Source organism: Mandrillus leucophaeus, unplaced genomic scaffold, assembly GCF_000951045.1.
Source record: "Mandrillus leucophaeus isolate KB7577 unplaced genomic scaffold, Mleu.le_1.0 Scaffold803, whole genome shotgun sequence".
Taxonomy (NCBI): domain Eukaryota; kingdom Metazoa; phylum Chordata; class Mammalia; order Primates; family Cercopithecidae; genus Mandrillus; species Mandrillus leucophaeus.
The window spans coordinates 1,450,873-1,471,289 of record NW_012108731.1 but is presented as its reverse complement, the minus strand read 5'-3'; the positions used below and the strand labels follow the sequence as shown (position 1 = coordinate 1,471,289).

General features: G+C 40.1%; 1 protein-coding gene across 1 annotated transcript in view; it reads right to left on the bottom strand.

Annotated features, from left to right (window-relative positions):
* The window catches only part of RALGAPA2 (Ral GTPase activating protein, alpha subunit 2 (catalytic)), a 182,977-nt gene extending 162,834 nt beyond the window's left edge, over positions 1-20,143 (bottom strand). The window contains exons 1-3 of the mRNA XM_011967606.1: positions 20,134-20,143; positions 19,240-19,350; positions 15,137-15,189 (exon numbers count right to left, since the gene is read on the bottom strand). Of these exons, the coding sequence (XP_011822996.1) occupies positions 15,137-15,189; positions 19,240-19,350; positions 20,134-20,143 (174 nt within the window). The remainder of the gene's footprint in view (positions 1-15,136; positions 15,190-19,239; positions 19,351-20,133) is intronic.
* Between the last annotated feature and the right edge of the window lie 274 nt (positions 20,144-20,417).

Sequence of the window (20,417 nt, the reverse complement as noted above, 5' to 3'; positions counted from 1 at the left end):
TGGCCTGAAGTAATCTGCCCACCTTGGCCTCCCAAAGTGCTAGGGTTATAGGTGTGAACCACTGTGCCTGGGAGAAATACTGCTTTATTCTTTTTTTTTGAGATGGAGTCTCACTCTATCGCCCAGGCTGGAGTGCAGTGGCACGATCTCGGCTCACTGCAAACTCTGCCTCCCGGGTTCATGCCATTCTCCTGCCTCAGCCTCCTGAGTAGCTGGGACTACAGGCACCCGCCACCACACCTGGCTAATTTTTTGTATTTTTGATAGAGAAGGGGTTTCACCATGTTAGCCAGGATGGTCTTGATCTCCTGACCTCATGATCCGCCCGCCTCAGCCTCCCAAAGTGCTGGGATTACAGGAGTGAGCCACCATGCCCAGTCTGCTTTATTCTTGATATTAGAAGAAAAACAATGCAAATGTTATTGTTAAAGATAGTTATTGGAATGAAAACAGAAAGTGTACCTTCCAAATTACAAAGCATATTCCATAAAGCCAAAATCAGTGACCTCTCCCCCAAAAACAAAGTTAGAAGAAAAGCTAAAACCAAGTACAATGGGCATCAGAAAACACAGATGTGTACTGGTTATCACACACAAAAAAGTAGTTAGTATAAGCAGGTTAAATTCCCCTATCAAAGACCAAGTCCATCAGACCCAGCTTTCAAACACAGAAAGACTGACAATAAAATACAGAAAAAGAGGCTCACGTACACACACACACACACATACACAAAGCAGTATTAGTATCAAGTGAAAAACTATTAACAGGACAAAGGGAATTATTTCAAATAGGTTAAATATGTAATTTATAATATACCTATAATACTTATGAATCTTTATGCAACAAATAACATAGCATGGAAATAAAACAATGGAGACATACTCCATTAAAACACCTTTCAGAAACTAAAGGGGAAAAACACTTTTTAAATGGGAGATATTAACACACACTATCTTTGAGAAATAAAATAGGCAATACAGTATAATACAGAAGACTTGAATATAGTTATAGCAAGACTGGTTTAACAGCTATATATCAAATACTGAACTTCACAGAATCCAACATTTATGAAACATTTACGAAGTTATTTTTCTAAGCCACGTAAAGAAATCCCTCAAAGTAAGTTTTACATAGGTCACAAGCAAACTCAATACACTGGAAGTCCACCATCAAGAGTTTAAGCTAAAAAATTCTCAATTACTTGTAGATTTTAAACACTCAAGTTAAAAAAAAAAAGTAATTCTCAATTATTTGTGAATTTTAACACTCAAGTTAAAAAAACTGATTATAAACGAAAAATAATCAACATTGTGATTCACATATAACAAAAATTGGTCAAAGCTGAAATAAGAGACAAATCCATAGACCTGAATTTCCTGTAATACAAGAACTAAGTTTTAAACTCAAAAAATTGAAAAAAAAAAAGTTTTGTTAAGAAAGAAATCAATAAAAATAAAAGCAAAAATGACTTATATAATGAAATTATCACCAAGTATTGTTAATCACTAAGATACAGGCAGCTGAACTGGTAGTACTGCAGGTAATTAAATATCCTCTTAATCAAACATTTATTTAATTCATTAAAAAGTATTCCTATTAAGTGCCCATTCTGTGCCAGGTACCATGTGAGGGATCAGAGATACATAAAAGACACCATTCCTGCTGTAAAATCTAGAGCCCTAAGAGGGAAAAGGTGAGAAAATCAGGGATGTGAGTACATGCACAAGGAAATGAAGACAGACAAGGCACATTTCCAAAGGGAGAATACCCTTGAACTGAATCTTGAAGGACAATAGGGGTGAGTCAGGCAAAGAAGAGCATTCCAGGCAGACCAAACAGCAGCAAAAAATAAAAATCCTTCCTGCTTGTTTGGGGACCTGTAAGAGGCTGCCAGTGAGGGCACAAGACAGGTAACAGAGAAGGAGGCACAGACCAGATGAAGAACGTTCTGAAGGCTGTACTGGAGAGTGTGACTTTTGTCCTAAAGGCAATGAGAATCGAAATTACATGACACAGACAGCATCTGAGGTGAGTGAGGGAGAGAGAAGGGGTAGAAGATCACAGATCAAAAGACTACTTAGCAGGACACTCCAATGGTGGGGAAACTGAGGCTCTGAACAAAGTCTTAGGTAGTAGGCAGAAGATAGTATCAAAGAGCACCAGCACAAAATATACAGAGCCACAGAGTGGCTATCAGTACTATCAGATATATAGCCATCAGTAATATCAGAAAAATACTATCAGTACTGAACAAAATAAACAGACGGACTGATGTTTTTTGCAGTAGTCCTCCCTTATCCTAGGTGGATATGTTTCAAGACTCCCAAGGGATGCCTGAAACCACAGATAGTACCAAACTCTATATACACTATGCATAAATTTCTTTTTCCTTCTTCACAATTTCATAGAAGATTCATTCTCACTGTAGATATCTTAGCAACCTCAGCATATAGTTTTTTTCTTTCTTATTAATTCAAGAACTTTCACCTTTTCACTTAATGGAAGCACTGTACAGCTTCTCCTTGGCATATCTGATTGCCAGCATCACTACTCTTGTGTTTTGGAGCCATTATTATTATTATTATTATTATTATTATTATTTTGAGACAGAGTCTCACTCAGTCACCGAGGCTGGAGCACAGTGGCGCGATCTCAGCTCACTGCCATCTCTGCCTCCCGAGTTCAAGTGATTCTCGAGCCTCAGCCTCCTGAGTAGCTGGGATTACAGGAGTGCACCACAACACCAAGATAATTTTTGTATTTTTAGTACAAACGAGGTTTCACCACGTTGGCCAGGCTGTCCTCAAACTCCTGGCCTCAAGCAATCCACCTGCCTCAACCTCCTACAGTGCTGGGATTACAAGCATGAACCACCACGCCCGGCCTGGAGCCATTACTGAGTAAAATAAGAGTTACTTGAACACAAGCACTGTGATACCACAACAGCTTATCTGATAACCAGGACCACTACAAGTGACTGACGGAGAGCTAGCCTCTACAGCATGGATCCACTGGACAAAAGAATGATTCATATCCCAGGCAGAATGGAGCAGGACGGTGAGAGATTTCACCACACAACTCAGAATGGCATGCAATTTAAAACTTATGAATGGTTTATTTCTTTAATTTTCCATTTAATGTTTCTGGACCCTGATTGACCACAAGTAACCAAAACCTCAGAAGGTGACACTGCAGATAAGGGGGACTACCATATTAAGTACTAAAATGTGATCTGCAAGATGTTTTTACTAGGTACAAAAAATGCAACCTTCAAAAACTGCAAAGGCGGGCACTTAATAGATTTCAAGGTTATTTTTTCACTTTGCTTAGGATCATGCAAAGGTCTAATCTCTTTTTAAAGAAAAAAATCACACTGCACTGAACAACTCATTTTTTTAATAACAGAACGAACATTCAGTGACCTTTACAAATCCACAAATTAGTAGCATATAATTTTACTCATAATATGTGGGGTTTGCCTCAAATAAAGCATTCACTAAAACAGATTCAAAAGAAGTCTTCTTTTCACAAAAGTATCTTACACAGGAGATCTCAGTCACAACCAAATCTGCCATGCTATTCTTCGTTTCATGCAAGTTTCCCTTTTCTGCCTGAAAACTACTGCATTTTTCCGATCTCTTCAGTTTTGGTACTAGCATTAGTTGGCCATCTGTTTTATACCATTTTTTAGGGGAAAAAAATCACTCCCAGACAGTTTCTACATATGTGATGAGTACAGAGTAACAAAACCCCAGTGAGATGCCACTACTTGGTTCCCACCACCCCATAAATTTAGAGGATTTAAACTCCTGCCTCAGCACAATTAGAAGGCATCGTACACCTGCAGGTTGGCTTGGGACTGGCCAACCTGTCAAATTCATTCAGCAAGTGCCCAAGGCCTGCAGGCCGAGCCAGTGCATAAAGGCTTCAAGCCAGACCCTTCCAACTTGTACAGTGTCACAAACCACATCAAACACTAGATGTCACTCTGTAACAGCCACCACACTACACATCCAAACAGAAAACAAGTAATAGATTTATGATAGCAAGTTTTTGTACAACTCTCTCCTAAAGGTATATATTAATTTTTTAAAAAACTGCATTAACAGATTAATTTTAATTAAAGAGAAAAGAGCTCGCTACATGTCTCCTGCTATCCTAACAATAAATACACATGCTCAAGTTTCACTGTGAATTTCCCGTATCTTTAGCCCTAATGCAGTTTCCACCATCTGCCCTTAAAAGATTCTTGGAAGCATTTTTGCTAGTATTGCCTTCCACAGGATCTCCTCTTGAGAGTGTCAGTTACCAACACGTCAAGTGGCACACTATGTGAAAGAGGCCAGCATGCCAGGAGCTCAGGGCACCTGGACCGCAACAGATAACCACAAGAATGTAATTTCAGACTTCCACGAACATCTTATCTCCAGTGTCCCTTCCTCCAAGGTGACCTGAGTAATTTGGTATATCCCGTTGGATCAATCCCAAGTTTCTCACCTATAAGTCTTGATGCAAAAGGGAGACTGCGGTCTTTAATACTAAATATGCATATTAAACTATCCATTGAAACTGACTCCTTTCAACTCAAACACTTGTCTAATTAAAATTACTAACATTCTGTAATAGGATAATCACATTTTAACCAGGAACAGTGCATGCAAAGAATCTCCAAAATGGACCACATGTTTACATTTTGTGCCCACCTTCCAGTTTGTAGAGATCATAGATATTTCACAATCAAAATCAGACACCAGAATAACCACATGCCATAGAGATAAAGGATCTCAGTCGTGTGTTTTATTTCTCCAGTATCCAGTACAGGTGATAGCACTGAGGAGCAATTACAGAGCTAATCCACTACCACAGGCAACATGTGACACCAGTGAAAAAGGGTACCTTGGCCACCTGGCCCTCTACTGTGATCCCTGCAGAGCAGCCTCAAGGCAAGATCACACTATGCCGTAACAATAATGCTATCATTTGGAGTTGTTCCCAACCAAGGGTTCAAAATCAATAAAAGCTACAAGTATGACTAGCATTACAAAGAAGGTCAGATGATCATACACCTCTATTATCATTTAAATACAGCCCTATGTCATAAATGTGACCCAATATCTTCATCATGATAACTAGAGACATTCATACTCTTTGCCAACTGGAACTCAGGGAGACTTTGGGGATGGGAGATGGGAGTCTGTGTCAGCTTAGTTCTTTTAAAAAATGCTCTCCACAAAATTTGAATTGATAGTGGCTTTTTCTCAACTGCAATCGGTCACTTAGAATTATGACAGTGACCAAAGAGCTGCATTCAAAATTGGAATCATTCTTTTAAAGGAAAATAAAATCTACTAAAGTATCTAAATATTTGAAATCCTCAATAAGAACTTAAATTCCAAGAATTTTAGAAGAATCTGCTTTTCTTGTTCATTTTATTTGTTCTTGTCCCTCTTCCACTTAAAAACCATAAAGTGGTCCTCACGGGAAACAAAATAAAAAGCAGTAACAGCCTGAGAGGTTTGTAGAGGAAGTCCTTCACCTTGGCACGGGAGGAGGGAGCAGCACGGAAGGATGGCTGCACACTGGACAGCCCAGAATAAGGAATAACAAAGCAGAGAAAAGCAGAAACTGTGGCAACTAGTTAATTGTAAAAATATGATTCTGCCGCCTTGCTTATGTATTATTCACTTGTAAGAAAAGCCATTAGCCATTGTATGAAGAAAGAAAAGGAATCATTACTTAATCCTGTAGGACACCTAGCCTGAATGTGTTGACTTGCCTAGAATTCAGTTCAGACATTTTCACTGAACCTTCACAGGAGCTTTTAATTTGTTTTCATTTTCAAAGAGTTATAAAAGATACGCAATTCCCACAAAAGAAGAAGAGGAGACAGGGTTGGGGGAGGAAGAGAGGAGGAGAAGGAGAAGGAAAGGAAGAAGAAAGGAAATAAATCTCAGAATTGTTTGTAATCCTATTATATTCATAACTCTAGTTTTTCTTTAGGCAATTCACTATTAGTATCTAAAGCAAAATGTTACTATTAAATGTGAAAAGTTATAAATGAATGCATTTGGATGGGAAATAAAATCAACATTCAAATTACTGGATTGCATATACAAAGCAATGCTACCGAGAGTGAAAATCAGCCATTTGCTTCATCTTAATGGTACTGTACTGGATATCGCTATATTACCATTATCAGGAAAATCATTAAAAATTCTTTTCCCTTACTCTAAGGGAAAAAATTAGAGGCTAAATCCACTATCTATATAAGCTCACCTGGAGCAATGAAGAACAAGAGACCCAGTGTTGAATTCCATTAAAGTAAGACATAGATTCCACTACATCCCTGGATTCACCACTGGTCAAATTATGAATCCCAAACATAACTACACCCAGCAAGACGGTGCACACGTGAGTCCAGCTGTCCAATCCAGCATAACACTACACTGCAGGGAAGGAAGGGAGTCAGTACATATAGGCGTGTAATAAATCGCAAGCAATCAAATTTCAATACTAAAGGAAAAACAAAAGCTAGCATCCACGGTATTATTTTTCTTTCTCTGTATATCCTATAAGAAGCCCACATGTCATCTGCACTTGCTGTGTGGTTCACATGCTGCAGTTTGCCTCTTCCATCAATGCTTCTCAAATAAGAATCTCCTACCAAAGGAACGGTGACAAAAAGAGATGGTGCATCATCCTGGAGTGCACTGAAACTGTTTTCTTTATCTTGAAGGGGAAACAGATGGAGAAAGGATAAAGGTGTGGTGGGGAGACGAAGTCCTAAGGAATTTGACTAGCCTTTATTTAACGTTATTTTCATTTTAAAACATGCATGAATACAGTAGAATGAAACTGTGCATGGCTTTTCAATTCTGGTTGCAGAGCGTCACTTTGGAGCCATGTTTCCCCAACCTGTGGAGGTAAATGCTCATTCCCCTCAGCCAAGGGCACTCCGATAATAAGAAGATGCCCAGAGAAACCATTTCAGTAAAATTCTAAACCTTAAGTCAAAGTCCTCTGCATCACAAGGATACAGATGTACAAGATACTAAGGATTTAACTGTGTTTAACAACGAAAAGTGGTCTTTCAAACGATGATCTAAGGCTCTACTGGAGGACTCTAGAGCCTCCCTGCACAATACAGTAGCCACTAGCCACATGGATCACCTGAGGCCAGGAGTTTGAGACCAGCCTGACCAATATGGTGAAATCTCGTCTCCACTAAAAATACAAAAATTAGCCGGGCATGGTTGCGGATGCCTGTAGTCCCAGCTACTTGGGAGGCTGAGGCAGGAGAACTGCTTTAACCCACGAGGCAGAGGTTGCAGTGAGCCAAAATAGTGCCACTGCACTCCAGCCTGGGCAACAGAGCGAGACTCTGTCTCAAAAAAAAGAAAGAAAGAAAAACTTCACAAAGTTTTGTAAGTCACGGTTGTTGGCTTTAGAAGAATTTGCTTTTCTTGTTCATTTTATTTGTTCTTGTCCCTCTTCCACTCAAAAACATGTATAAAAATGCAAACAAAAAACATGGAGTTAGGATTTTTAGTCTCATTAGGAAGCTAAGGCGTAGCCACATTAAGGGATAACTATGGACATCCAGCCACAGTCAAATGATAGCACAAGGTAGTGCTATTATATCAGTCCCCAGGAAAGAATAAGCACTTCCAGCAGGAGTTGCCAGGAGAAATTGGTGGGTCTGAACAGGGTCTGAGAGAATGGGCCAGATGGGGAGAAGAGCTAAGGGCAGTCCCTGAAAAGAGAACTGAATAAATGAAGAGGCAGAAGTGGAACTATGCAAAGAGAGGTAAAGGGGCAAAGTGTTAGCCCAACAGAGCACTTCCACGGAGTAACCACAAAATACGAAGGAGAGCTACACCGAGAGCCAGGGAGAGGACTGTGGGTGTTAGACCAGCCTGGGCCACACTTTCCAGCATAAAGAACCCATTCACGTCTCCAGGAAGGCTAATGACAAGATAGAAGCAGGGTTTAATATAGTGGGGTAATTTAAATAAAATTTAGAATAAGGAATCTGTTTATCTGTGATTTCAAATTCTGTGATATTTGAAGAACATCTGAATGAGTAGCACTCCAATGCCAGAACACGTTTACGTTTTGAAATTAAGCCTCTTCTGTCAAAGTATTTTAATTGGAGTGTGGGAGGGTAAGGAAATATCAAATTCTATAAACTTTCTAAAACATATATGTATAACTCCAAACTATTCTATTTCTCTAGTAAAAGGGGATGGCATACAATGTGGCAGAAAGCTTGAAACAGTATCTCTGAATTAACTGTATTGTCTTATTCTCTGTGTTCTTGATGTGCTGACATCTAGGGCCTCAATGACCTAGGAAGGATGCCCTTCCAAGGGTTAGCAAATTCCCAAAGATAGTGGCTCAGAGCATGTTTCTGATATGGAAACAACCAATCTCAAATCCATAACCCCAACCACATCCTTTTATGGACTCTATCCCCCTCCCCTAATCACCCGGGGGCCAGGTACTGGACAACCAGGAGCTACCCACCCCTACAGTCCCGTCAGCTGAAATTATTCAAACTATCCAGTCCTAAGCCTATGTAGTTTGCTTACCTGGCCTTGCCCATTTCTTCCTGCAAAAACCACAATAAAAGCTCCTGCCCTCAGTTCTGTCTGTCTCTCCTTCTTTCCTATTTGCCTACTGATTCTGCCTTGGTGCTTCTCTGTTTGGCTCTGTGTGGCATGTCTGTTTCTACAAGACTGTGAGCATAATTAAAAATTCTTCCTTCATAACAATCATTTCCACATTTCTGTGCCTTACCACACCTGATTAAAACAAATCCCAGGTACCATTAAAATAACCTCTCAAGCTTGAATCCAGAAGGTTCTTAAGGTCATGTGAATTATTTGATCTTGAGGCCCATTCACCAGGTATCTTGTGTTTCGACACCAACCCTCCTTTCCCTCATGCAGGTAACTAATTCAAGAGCCATCACCAAAATGTCACTACTGAAAAGAATTATTGAGGATTTTCTGTGACTCAGAAGGTCATTACTAGAGTTCTGACATTAATTCATTCTTACCAGTAGACTCTTCAGCTCACCACGAAATGCTGATTTATGCTCCATGAGGACGGGAGGCTCTGTCTGCCTCGCTCATTGTTTTATCTCCAGCACCTACGTGTGTCTGACACAGTGCATACCTAATAAATGTGTCTTATGAATGAATGAATTGTAAAGAACAGTACATGATGATATAGACAGCCTATGGAATACAGCTTAGAAAGCAGAATAACCAACACTCCTAAGTGGTAGGCAGCATGCCAGTAAGTTAGGAAAATAGGTTCTAGAGTTAGACTAAAGGTTAAATCCCCACTCTCCCATTTACTAAGTGTGTACCCTTGGGCAAGTCACCTAACTCTACAAAGCCTCCAACATTTCATTCATAAAAACTGGGAAGACCAAACCTACTTCAGAAGGAAAGGATTAAACAGGCTAGCCCATGTAAAACATGTAGATTCCTGTCAAGATGGTAAACGTAAATTCATGTTTTGGAGTCCCACACCATCATCCTCACATCTCCATTTGAAATAAAAGCAATGATGGATGAAATGTTTTTTTTAAGTACAGTAAAAGTAGAGTCATAACCATAGTGGAAAAAAATATGATAGGCCGGGCACAGTGGCTCATGCCTGTAATCCCAGCACTTTGTGAGGCCGAGGCACGTGGATCACCTGAGGTCAGGAGTTCAAGACCAGCCTGGCCAACATGGTGAAACTCCATCTCTACTAAAAAATATAAAAATTAGCCAGGCGTGGTGGCAGGCACCTGTTGTCCCAGCTACTTGGGAGGCTGAGGCAGGGAGAATGGCTTGAACCCGGAAGGCAGAGGTTGCAGTGAGCCAAGATCGAGCCATTGCACTCCAGCCTGGGTGACAGAGCAAGACTCCATCTCAAAAAAAAAAAAAAAAAAAAAAAGACAAACATCTCCATGAACCAACAGAAACTCTCCTAAGTGGTGCACATATCTGAAGCTATAGGCAAACGCAGCTGAAAGGTCAACTTCCAAAAGGTACAGGTGTTCCCACTAGAGAGGAAGGCAAGTAAAAAGGTCTGCTCACTGCCTGAGACCATGACCTGGACAGGCTGGTGGCCTTCACTGCACATTACTTACTTTATCAGAATACTATAATGTCTCCAATACTCTACATCTAAAAACTACTGTTTCCTTTTCCAAGGTTCCCTTTCAGGGCATCCCTGACTTACAAGGCAGACAGCAGCTCTCTTTACATACTCTTCTTTCATGCCTTCTTATCTCTTACCTCTATGCTTTCTTCCAAGCCATTTCTTATTTATAGAATATCTCTACATGGTATCGCTTTTGTGATTTAACACATCTTATTAACTCCACCTCTTCTCAAGGCAGCCTTTCCCAATTATTTACAAAGTGATGAGTATTCACTTCCAAACGCTTATAAACTATCTCTTTACAAGCTTTACAAGGCACTATCCTACAAAGCAGCAATGAAATTACTTAGTACCCAGAATGAAACATACAAATTACAACCTACCTTGTAAAGCCAAAGACAGAGGGAACATAAGCATAAACAAAACTAATGCAAGTGTATTACTCATTCATATTTACCATGCAAAATGAAAGTTTTATGAAGCCTTGAATAATATATATTTGCTCTATTATATAGGCAACTAATCCTCTGGAAATGGTAATGAATCAGTATTAACACCCTCCCTCATCTAGAATTTCGGAACACGAAGAGAAGGTTTTGAAACTTCTGAGAGAGGGATAGATCTAGAATCTCTGAAGGGTTTTCCTGCGGCAGGCCAACTAGCCCTTAGATCCACGACAACAAATCTAATTCTTAAAACACTGCTGGGCTTTGAAGAACACAGAGAAACTAAAAAGGGACTAAAAAATGGTAGGGGAAGAAGGAGGAGTAAAGAGGGAAGGAGAAAGGAAGCAGAAGACAAGTGAGCCAAAACCTGATCTGTAAGCAACATGCAAAAGAAAAAACTGCAGAATGCCAAGGAGCTGATGGCAATACTAGTGCCAGGATCTACAGGTGGCTGTTCCCTCCAGCACCCAGTCCCCAACCATGGTAAGTTTAGGGAACTCAACCTGAATTTCCATTCATAAACCAGAACCCTCAAATGGAGCTAAAGTGCCCTCAATCAAGAGCATTCCCAGACTCCCGGCAAAAGCAAAGACAAATCTTCTGGGAGAAACCAGAATTAACAAACATGAAATCTGTAGTCATTCAGTACCACTCTCAAAATCAAATATCACAAAATATGCAAAAAAGAAGCCACTGTGAATGAGAGGCAGCTGAAATAACAAGCATAATTAGACAAACACTTCAGCTACTAGGATTATCACATACAAAATATGAAATATTATGCAGTAAATGTTTAAGAAAACAAAAGATGTCTAAAAATGAACAACGATCAAGAGACAATCGAAAGCAACCAGCCACGTAAGAATGCCAAACCAAAAAAGCTGTTAAAACATGAAAAAAAATCATTGAAATGTACAGCTCAATAGATTGGTAAAGTAGCAGATTTGTTCCAAAAGAAGAGAGTCAGTGAACTGGAAGAAAGAACTGAAGAGACTTCCCAGAATGCAACACAAACAGATTGGGGGAGGAGAAAATAAAAGCAAGCTTAAGAGACAGGGAAGATAGATCAACAAGTTTAAATAAGAATCCTAGAAAGTATGGCCAGAATGAACAGAAACATATCAATATTTGAGAAGACGATAGCTAAGAATGTTAGAGAACTGTAAAACATGAATCTAGAGACATGAGAAACATATATATACCAAGTAAGATAAGAAATCTTCAACTAGATATTTTGTAATTAAACTACAGAACAACAGACACAAAAGATCTTAAAAGAAGCAGCCGGGCACAGTGGCTCATGCCTTGTAATCCCAACACTTTGGGAGGCTGAGACGGATAGATCACGAGGTCAGGAGATCGAGACCACCCTGGCTAACACGGTGAAAACCCGTCTCTACTAAAAATACAAAAAAATTAGCCGGGCGTGGTGGCGGGTGCCTGTAGTCCCAGCTACTCGGGAGGCTGAGGCAGAAGAATGGCGTGAACCCGGGAGGTGGAGCTTGCAGTCAGCCAAGATCGCACCACTGCACTCCAGCCTGGGGGACAGAATGACATTCCATCTCAAAAAAAAAAAAAAAGAGGCCAGAAAGAAAAGCCATTTAAAGGAACAACAATTACATCAAAAAAACAGAGTTTAAAGCTGCTACAATGGCAACTAGAAGATAGTAAAAATGTGGCATAAATACTCCTCCTCCTCCTCCTCCTCCTCCTCCTACTACTACCACCACCACCACCACTACTATGGTATGTAATATAAAAACTTCTTGAAGACAATAAAGACCATGCTAAGGGAGATAAAACTGAAGGGCTTATGACTTTTCAAAGAGAAGCTTCTTTGCCAATACATTTTAAAACTTTGGCGATAAGAACAAATCCTTAGAATTCTCCAAATTCTTAGAAAAATATATAACTTACCAAACCTGAATCGAGAAAAAAAAAAAGAAAAATCTGAATAATACTAAAACAAGTCTAAAACTATCAAAGAAATTGAATAAGTTGGTAAAATCTTCACATAAGTAAAAAAAGCACCCCAGTTTCAAGTGGTTATATAGGAAAGGTAAACAAACTTTCAATGACAGCTCATTTCAATCTTATAAAACTATGTTATACAACAGAGAAAGAAGAAATGCTTGACAATAGGTTTTATAACCATTATGACAGGACCAGTCAAAAACAATATGAGCATGAGAAAGAAAAACTGAGGCCAACCTCAGCTGTGAACATAGATCCAAGAATGCAAACAAAATATTAGTCCAGGCTGGGTGCAGTGCCTCATACCAATAATCCCACAACTGTAGGAGGCCAAGGCAGGAAGATCACTTGAGCCCAGGAGTTTGAGACCAGCCTGGGCAACATAGGGAGAACCTATCTCTACAACAAATTAATAAGAAAAAAAATTAGCTGGGCACAGTGATGCACACATGTAGTCCCAGCTACTCGGGAGGCTGAGGCAGGAGGATCACTTGAGCTCAGGAAGTCAAGGCTACAGTAAGCTATGTTCACGCCACTGTACTCCAGCCTGGGCAATAACCTGACTCAAAGAATAATAATAATAGTAATTAGTCCATCCAAAAATCTAGAACTATAATTCACAATATTAATACTCAAGAAGAATCATCATCATCTCAATCAAGTTTTTTCAAGAAAAAAAATTTAAAAACCTCAAAACCCATCTAAGATTTTTTAAATACATCTCAAACTAGGAATAGAAACAAACTTATTTAATTTGATAGAGAATCTACCAAAAAGTTACAGAAAATATTACTCTTAATGTTTCATATTAACAAAACTCTCTTTAGATCAAAAACAAGATGACCCTTTATCACTTCCATTTACCAATGTACTGGAAGGCTGAGTCAGGGCGGAAAGCAGACCGACTGGCAAGTCTGTTCATTCCTTACTCACAGACAATCTGTCTACCAAGAAAACAAAAAATCTGTAGACAAAATGTAGGAATTACACAAGTCACATATATTTACCTAATCCAGCAGTGGGAATGAATAAACTTGAACTAAATTTAAAAACATGGATAAATCTTAGAATTAATGTTGAGGGTAAAAAGCATGTCAAAGGTGATTATGTACCATAGAAGATCATTTCTATTACACTCAAAACCAAACAAAACCACACAAGAAGTTATTTAAGGGTATAAATATATGTGGTAAAGCCATTTTTTAAAAGAAAGAGGATGATAAAATGCAGGGGAATGACTGCCACAGAGGTGAGAAAGGATAGTGGAATAGCACCTAAGTAGTTTTTAGTTCCTAAAATGGGGAAGGAGGAGGGTGTCAAGAGTATGTGCTTTATTACCATGCTTCCTAACTTACATATGTTATAGATTCTTTAACCATTACATAAATAATATAATTAAGTTGATAAAATAGTACAAATGATGGTCAGTAGATATATATTTAACTAACACACTTAATTAAAGCTCCTGTTAAAAACAACTCACTTACACAGGTTTCATTCAAAGGAGGGTAACCGAAGGAAACATAATAACCACTACAGAATATGCAGTGAATCAATGTGTGTACTCTGGAAAGGAATATAGCTCTCAAAGGAGAGAAAGGGGAACCAGGGTTATTGAGCACTAGCCATGAAGACAAGTCCTGGGCTGGAAGTTTCCCATATTTTGTTTTTTTCCATAAACCCAGAAAGCCCCTCATCATAAGGCCCTGGAGAACTCTTCTACTGTAGGAGATCTTTCCTACAGTGGCTTCCCTCTAGAGCCAGCTCTGCACCTGTTCACATCAGGCCTTTCCTTTATAGCCATAAAAGTTCATCTTCTCACACCAACCTAAGCATACACCTCTCAAACCAGAAATAATTTCTCAAAAACCAACAATTAACTTTCAGAACCTATAATTCAGTTCTGAGTGTGTTCTCCAGGTACCCATAATCTGGCCACTTAACTAATATATTTGGACAAGAAAGACTTTAAGCTTAATAAGTCAAAAATCACACCCAAACACTGTTTCAACATTGAAGATATGATCAATGCACACAGATATACAGATGCATAAAGATCATAACCTCACTAGTAGAAAAATACACGTTTTTGCATGTCGGATTTATATATATGTATATATATGTGTATTTATATGTATCGATGAATCATCTCCAATGTTAGAGTATAAGACTTACATATCAGTTTATATAACATTTTTAGGTATTTTTTATTTTTTTATTTTTTGCAGCGCAGTTTCTCAATGTGACTATATGATCTTTTGGAGAGCAATTCAGCAATATCTGCTACCATTTAAGATGTGTGTACTCTTCCATCTAATAATTTCACATCTAGGTACCCATACAGGAAAAACTCTCACACGTTTGCAAAACAAGAAAATCACAAGAAAATTCTTTGTAGAACTGTTTGTAAAAGTGGGAGGGTGGGAGGAAGGAAGGAAAGAAAAAAAATATGTCCACCAATAGCCATTTTTGTCTTCAAATAAAATTAAAGATCAAAAATACTTTATTTCCAACAAGAATTATAAAAGTTAAATAAATTCATCAAAACTTACTTCAAAAAGGAAGAGGATGGAGTCCAGCTCCTCCCTTTGTGACTTATTATTCCCTGGAATATTAAAAAATAATTAGTTATCATGACATCATTTAAACTTTAGGACATTACAAATTATGCTACAAGGCAGCTTAAAACTAGTAAGCCTCAACATACATTCATTTATTCAAAAAATAGCAAGAGGCAGTATGGAGAACACATTAGGATTGCAAACAGACAACCGAGCCAGACTGCTTGGATCCACATCCAGCAGAGCTGCCCCTTGCTAGCTGTTTGAACACAGTTTCCATGTTTTCCAACTTGTTACCGAACTATGATGGGTAATTTATTCATTTCTCAACTAGTTACTTATTGGCTCAAATTGTGGCAGAATGCACAGCACAAAGAAAAATTTCTAAGTTGGTAACATAAAAAGTCATAGAGCAGATAACCATAAAAGTAGTATATCTTTTTGGGCAACTGCACATTGTTCTATTGATAATAACAACAGTAATAAAACCTACAACACCTGCAGCAGAGGTTACCATTTTTTGTCCTCTCTGTGTACCAACCATCGTGCTAAGTGCTTGACATACGTCATTTAATATAGGAATCAATAAACCTCTTCTGTAAAGGGTCAGACAGCAAATATCTTAGGCTTTGCAGGCCTCTCTTACAAACACTCAAATCTGCTGTTACAGTACAAAATCAGCCACAGACAATACATAAATGGATACGGCTTGTACAATAAAACTTTATTTATAAAACAGGCAGCTACAAGCTGTAGACCCCTGATCTAACTGAATCCCCACAGCTCAATGAAGTAGATATCATTTACTCATTCGTTGAAAAACTACTACAGAATGTCTATATGCCAGGGATTATTCTAGGCCCTGAGCATACAGGAGTGAGCAAAACAGACAACAACTCCTGCCCTCAAAAAGTTAATATTCTGGCAGGAGGGGGCATTCTATAAATGAGCGAGAAAAACAACAGGGAAGGCAGATAGAGAAGCCTAAAAAGATGGTATGCAATTTTGACTGGGGAAGTCAGAGAACATCTCTCTGGTAAGGTTACATCTGAGACAAGATCCTTTGAGGTTAGGAAGCAAGCCATATGGAAATGTGGGGGTTTGGAAGCAAGCCATATAGAAATTTAGGGGAGGTGTGTTCCAGGCAGAGGAACTGAACAATGCAAAGTCCCTGTAGCTGAGCATGGCTAGCATAGTCAGAAAACAGCCAGAGGCCCTTAAGGCTGGAGCACACAAGGGGCAGAGTTGGAGCAGCTGAGGTTGGAGAGTAGGTGAGGCAAAGGCAGGCAGATTAGGTGGACCCTGAGACCACTGTAATGGCTGGGAATGAGAACCCATTTGAAAGTTTAGAACAGCCAAGAATCATGATTTGACTCATATTTTTAAAGGACTCCAGCTGCTCTTTTGACAAGAAACTATGGGATGGGAGAGGGCACAAATGTGGCGGTGGGAGACCATTTCTGCGGCTAATGCTATAATCCAGGTGAGGATATCAGGAGTTTTAGTGTTACCAGTGTAGGCAATGAGAACAGGCCAGTGATTCTGGATGTATTTTGAAGATAGAGCCAATAACTCTGGAGTTTTTGCCTGAATAAATGCAAAGGCTGAAGTTATCACAAGATTATTTATTTCATTATACCTGGTAGGCATTTTCTTTTCTTTTTTGGGGTACACTGTCTTCCCTGCACTCCAATCGAACACAGATTATACTAAAAGCAAAAAAACTTCAAAAATCTCACTATTTTTATTGGCTCTTCATTATGATTCTTTGCAGTAGATTGCAAGAATGGCCACAATCAAAGACCACCGCAGTGCCTCACCCTGAATTCCTTCCGCTCCATGCTTGACAACTGCCTCTGTTCTATAGGAGCAATCAGGGCATCTGACAAGGGGTCCCTCAATTTTTCCTCTCCATCTCAAAATGTCTCCATATCTACACTATCCCCTTATCTGCTCCTCCGTACATAGAAAGGCCACCTGTACCCTCCTCTCCATGTCTCTTCTTCTTCCTTGACCTGTCTCAACCCACTTCCCCCAACACCTGCACCATCAGTTATCCCTCACTCCAGCTGACCCACTCCTCAGTCTGCAAACAGGCCGATGCATTCCTCAATAACCTGTCCATGACCAGGGTGAGACACAATCTGTGTCTTCACATCAAACTTTCTGAAAGGATATTCTCATGGGTCACCTTCACCAGCTCACCGCCCTGTGACTCTATGTTCATCTGTTTGGCTTCCAACCTGCTCCTCACCTAGAACCTTTCTCTCAGCACTCACTGACCAGCACACTGAGGGGTTCTTACTCCCCAGCCCAGCTGCATCTCACACACCAACAGCCTGACCCTACATGACTTCAATTCTCTCTCCCCTGGGCCTCTGTGACAAAACCCTTTCTTGGCACCCCTCCCACTACTCCATCACTTTCCTTTGCATATACCCAATAAAATAAGTAATTATCTAAAAGTTCTGACCATCACTCTCTTTCTCTGTATACTTTTTCCCTTGGCAATAGCATGATTTCACCTCTTTTCTCCCAAGATCCAGTCACCTACATTGTACCGTCCAGCCAACACCTACACCAAGGTATCCCCCAGGCACCTCAAACATAGACTGCCCAAAGCCACTCTCACCCTCCTGCCTTCCAAATCTGGCTCCCCTCCAGGGTTCCTACTGCTAACGGTACCTCACAAAGCAGACTCAGTGTCCTGAAAGCATCTTTGACTTCTCCCTTTCCCTTATAACCAAGTATCATAGATGGTAGATCCACTGAGACACAACACTTTTCTTTTCCCTTAACTACTGCCTCCCTGGATCAGGCATCACCATCCCTCACATGAATGATAGCATCAGCCTTCCAACTGGTGTTCCTGCTTCTAGTTCACTTGCTACTTTACAAGACACTTGTCATAGTAGCAAACGCTTTCAAGAGCTCTAACCACCTCCAGAACAAAGTCCAAACTCCTTAGCCTGCAATTCAAGGCTCCTTGCAAGCATTATCTAATTTCCTGCAAATCTCTTTCACACACCTTTGCTGCAAGAGGGAAAAAAAAAAAAAAAAAGCTTTTCCCATACATGTCGTAAGAACAGCCCTAGCTCTACTCACGTTCTCCCCTCCACCAGCAGTGCCGCTCTCTTCCACCTGAAATCCTGCTGTCCTTCAAGGTCCATTCCCAAGGCCACCTCTTCCCCAAAGCCTCATCTATACACTCAGCAGGAAGTCATCTTTCTCACTTCCCAAGAACCACAGAATTCTGTCTAAATGTCTTACAGAACAACTAATTTTTTAACTTTTTTCACAGTTATTTATGCATATGGCTTCTTTTTTAAATGAATAAGTAACACCTACTTCATAGAGCTATAGGGATTCAGATTCAGCCCACAGACTACACGAAAATGAAGGAAGACGGTGACGGCAGCTACTACTCACTGACCATGGACTATGTGTCAAACTCTGTCCTAAAATGCTAGGATACCTGTTAACCTGTTTAATGCTGACAAGAGGACGCCAAAGAGAAACAGCCAGAAGGGTGGGGCCGGGTTCCCAACCCAGTCTGGCTCCCCAGGCTACACTATCCTGCCGCTTAGGTGACAGGATGTATAAATGTATACAGAACAGAATGTATAATGTGACCTTGTTGGTTTGATTTTCAAAGAATATAGTCACAAACATATATAAACATAATACACTAATAATATATCTGGAAGGAGATGCAGGAAATCTTTCATAGTGCTGCCTCTGCAAGCAGGGCAAAACAGACAGTTGAGTTTTCCTTTCAGGTCCTTTTACAGAATCCAAATTTTTTAAACAGTACGCATGCATAACTTTTCTTTCTAAGTAACTTATTCCTTTGAAAATCATGCTCTGTAAGGGTTTCTTCTGCTATTTTTGCTAGCCATGTGTTGTTCAATTAACATCTGTATAAGTGAAAGCTCAAGAGAAACAAAGATGCCACCCTGTCCACCAGGCTCTCACAGCTTTGCTAAAGTCTTGGCAAGACATAAGGCTTAAAAATGTATAATTTGTAGCTCAAGATATACACAACTTATAAAAATGCCTGCATGTTTAAAAAAAAAATACACAGAAATGCTTACCTTTTAATTTCAAACTATTTTCCAGTGTTATAAAATTTTCATAGAAGATGAAATATATCTGAGAATAGTTGGTCTCAAAAAACTGCTTAAGATCACTTGCATCCACATTATCTGAAAAGAAAAAGTTTCCATTTACAACAATTCACTTTATACAATTACCAGAATTTAGAAACAACCTTCTCTGAAGAGAAGGCAAGTACAACTAGTTTCATTCCGTTATAAGACAACACAGAACAAAACAGTATTCTTGTTTGTTTATTCTCCACCTAAGAGAGTTCTTAATTGAACCTTGGGTACCACCCATCACTCAGCCCTGCTCAGGAGACTGTGGGGCCAATTCAGGGAGGTCGGAGCTGACAGGCGCCAGCAACGACAGACCAGCTAGAAGGTCAGAGGTAAGCAGGGGCAGGTCTGGGGAGGGACAACATGACTTCCTGTCAGGGGATGAGGAAGTAGAGGTTCACGAAGGAGGCAGTTTTTGACACAGGCTGTGAAGAGGGGATAGGGTTGTACCTCTGAAAAACAACTTTGCTGGTGGAGCTCCTAAATGGACCAATTTCTCCCCACCAACATACCTCTCTGGGCATGAAAACAGAAACCAGCTCAAGTGAACTAGCACAGGCTCCCCAACCACAAGCTTCTAGATGACCTGCCCCACTCATGTATGGACACTGTAGGACCTACCACGTGTTCCTAGAGTTGCCCCTGTTGTACTAGACAGTTTTGCTAAACCACAGACTGTGGACAGATAGGCGGGGGTGTGGGAAACTTAGCACAGTGACAACTCCCACTGGGGCTGAGTAGCAACACAGGCAGTTCTTCCAAGGGCCCCGGTCAGCCAGGGTAAAACCTCACAATGCTGGGGGTCAAAGTAGTCACCCACTGTCAACATACCTTTGTACATTTTCCTTAGCAAACAAGGTTGTTTGTGCCATTTACAGTCCTGACCAAGGAGTTGGCACTTTGGGAGAATACATTAGCACCTGAGGAAAAGTAAAAACAGCTTCCTGGAGCCAGGCATTGTAGCTCACACCTATAATCCCAGCTACTTGGGAAGCTGAGGCAGGAGGATCGCCCGAGCCCAGGAGCTTGAGGCTACAGTGAGCTATGGTTGAGCCACTGCACTTCAGCCTGGGTAACAGAGTGAGACCCCTGTCTCTTAAAAACAAAACAAAGCA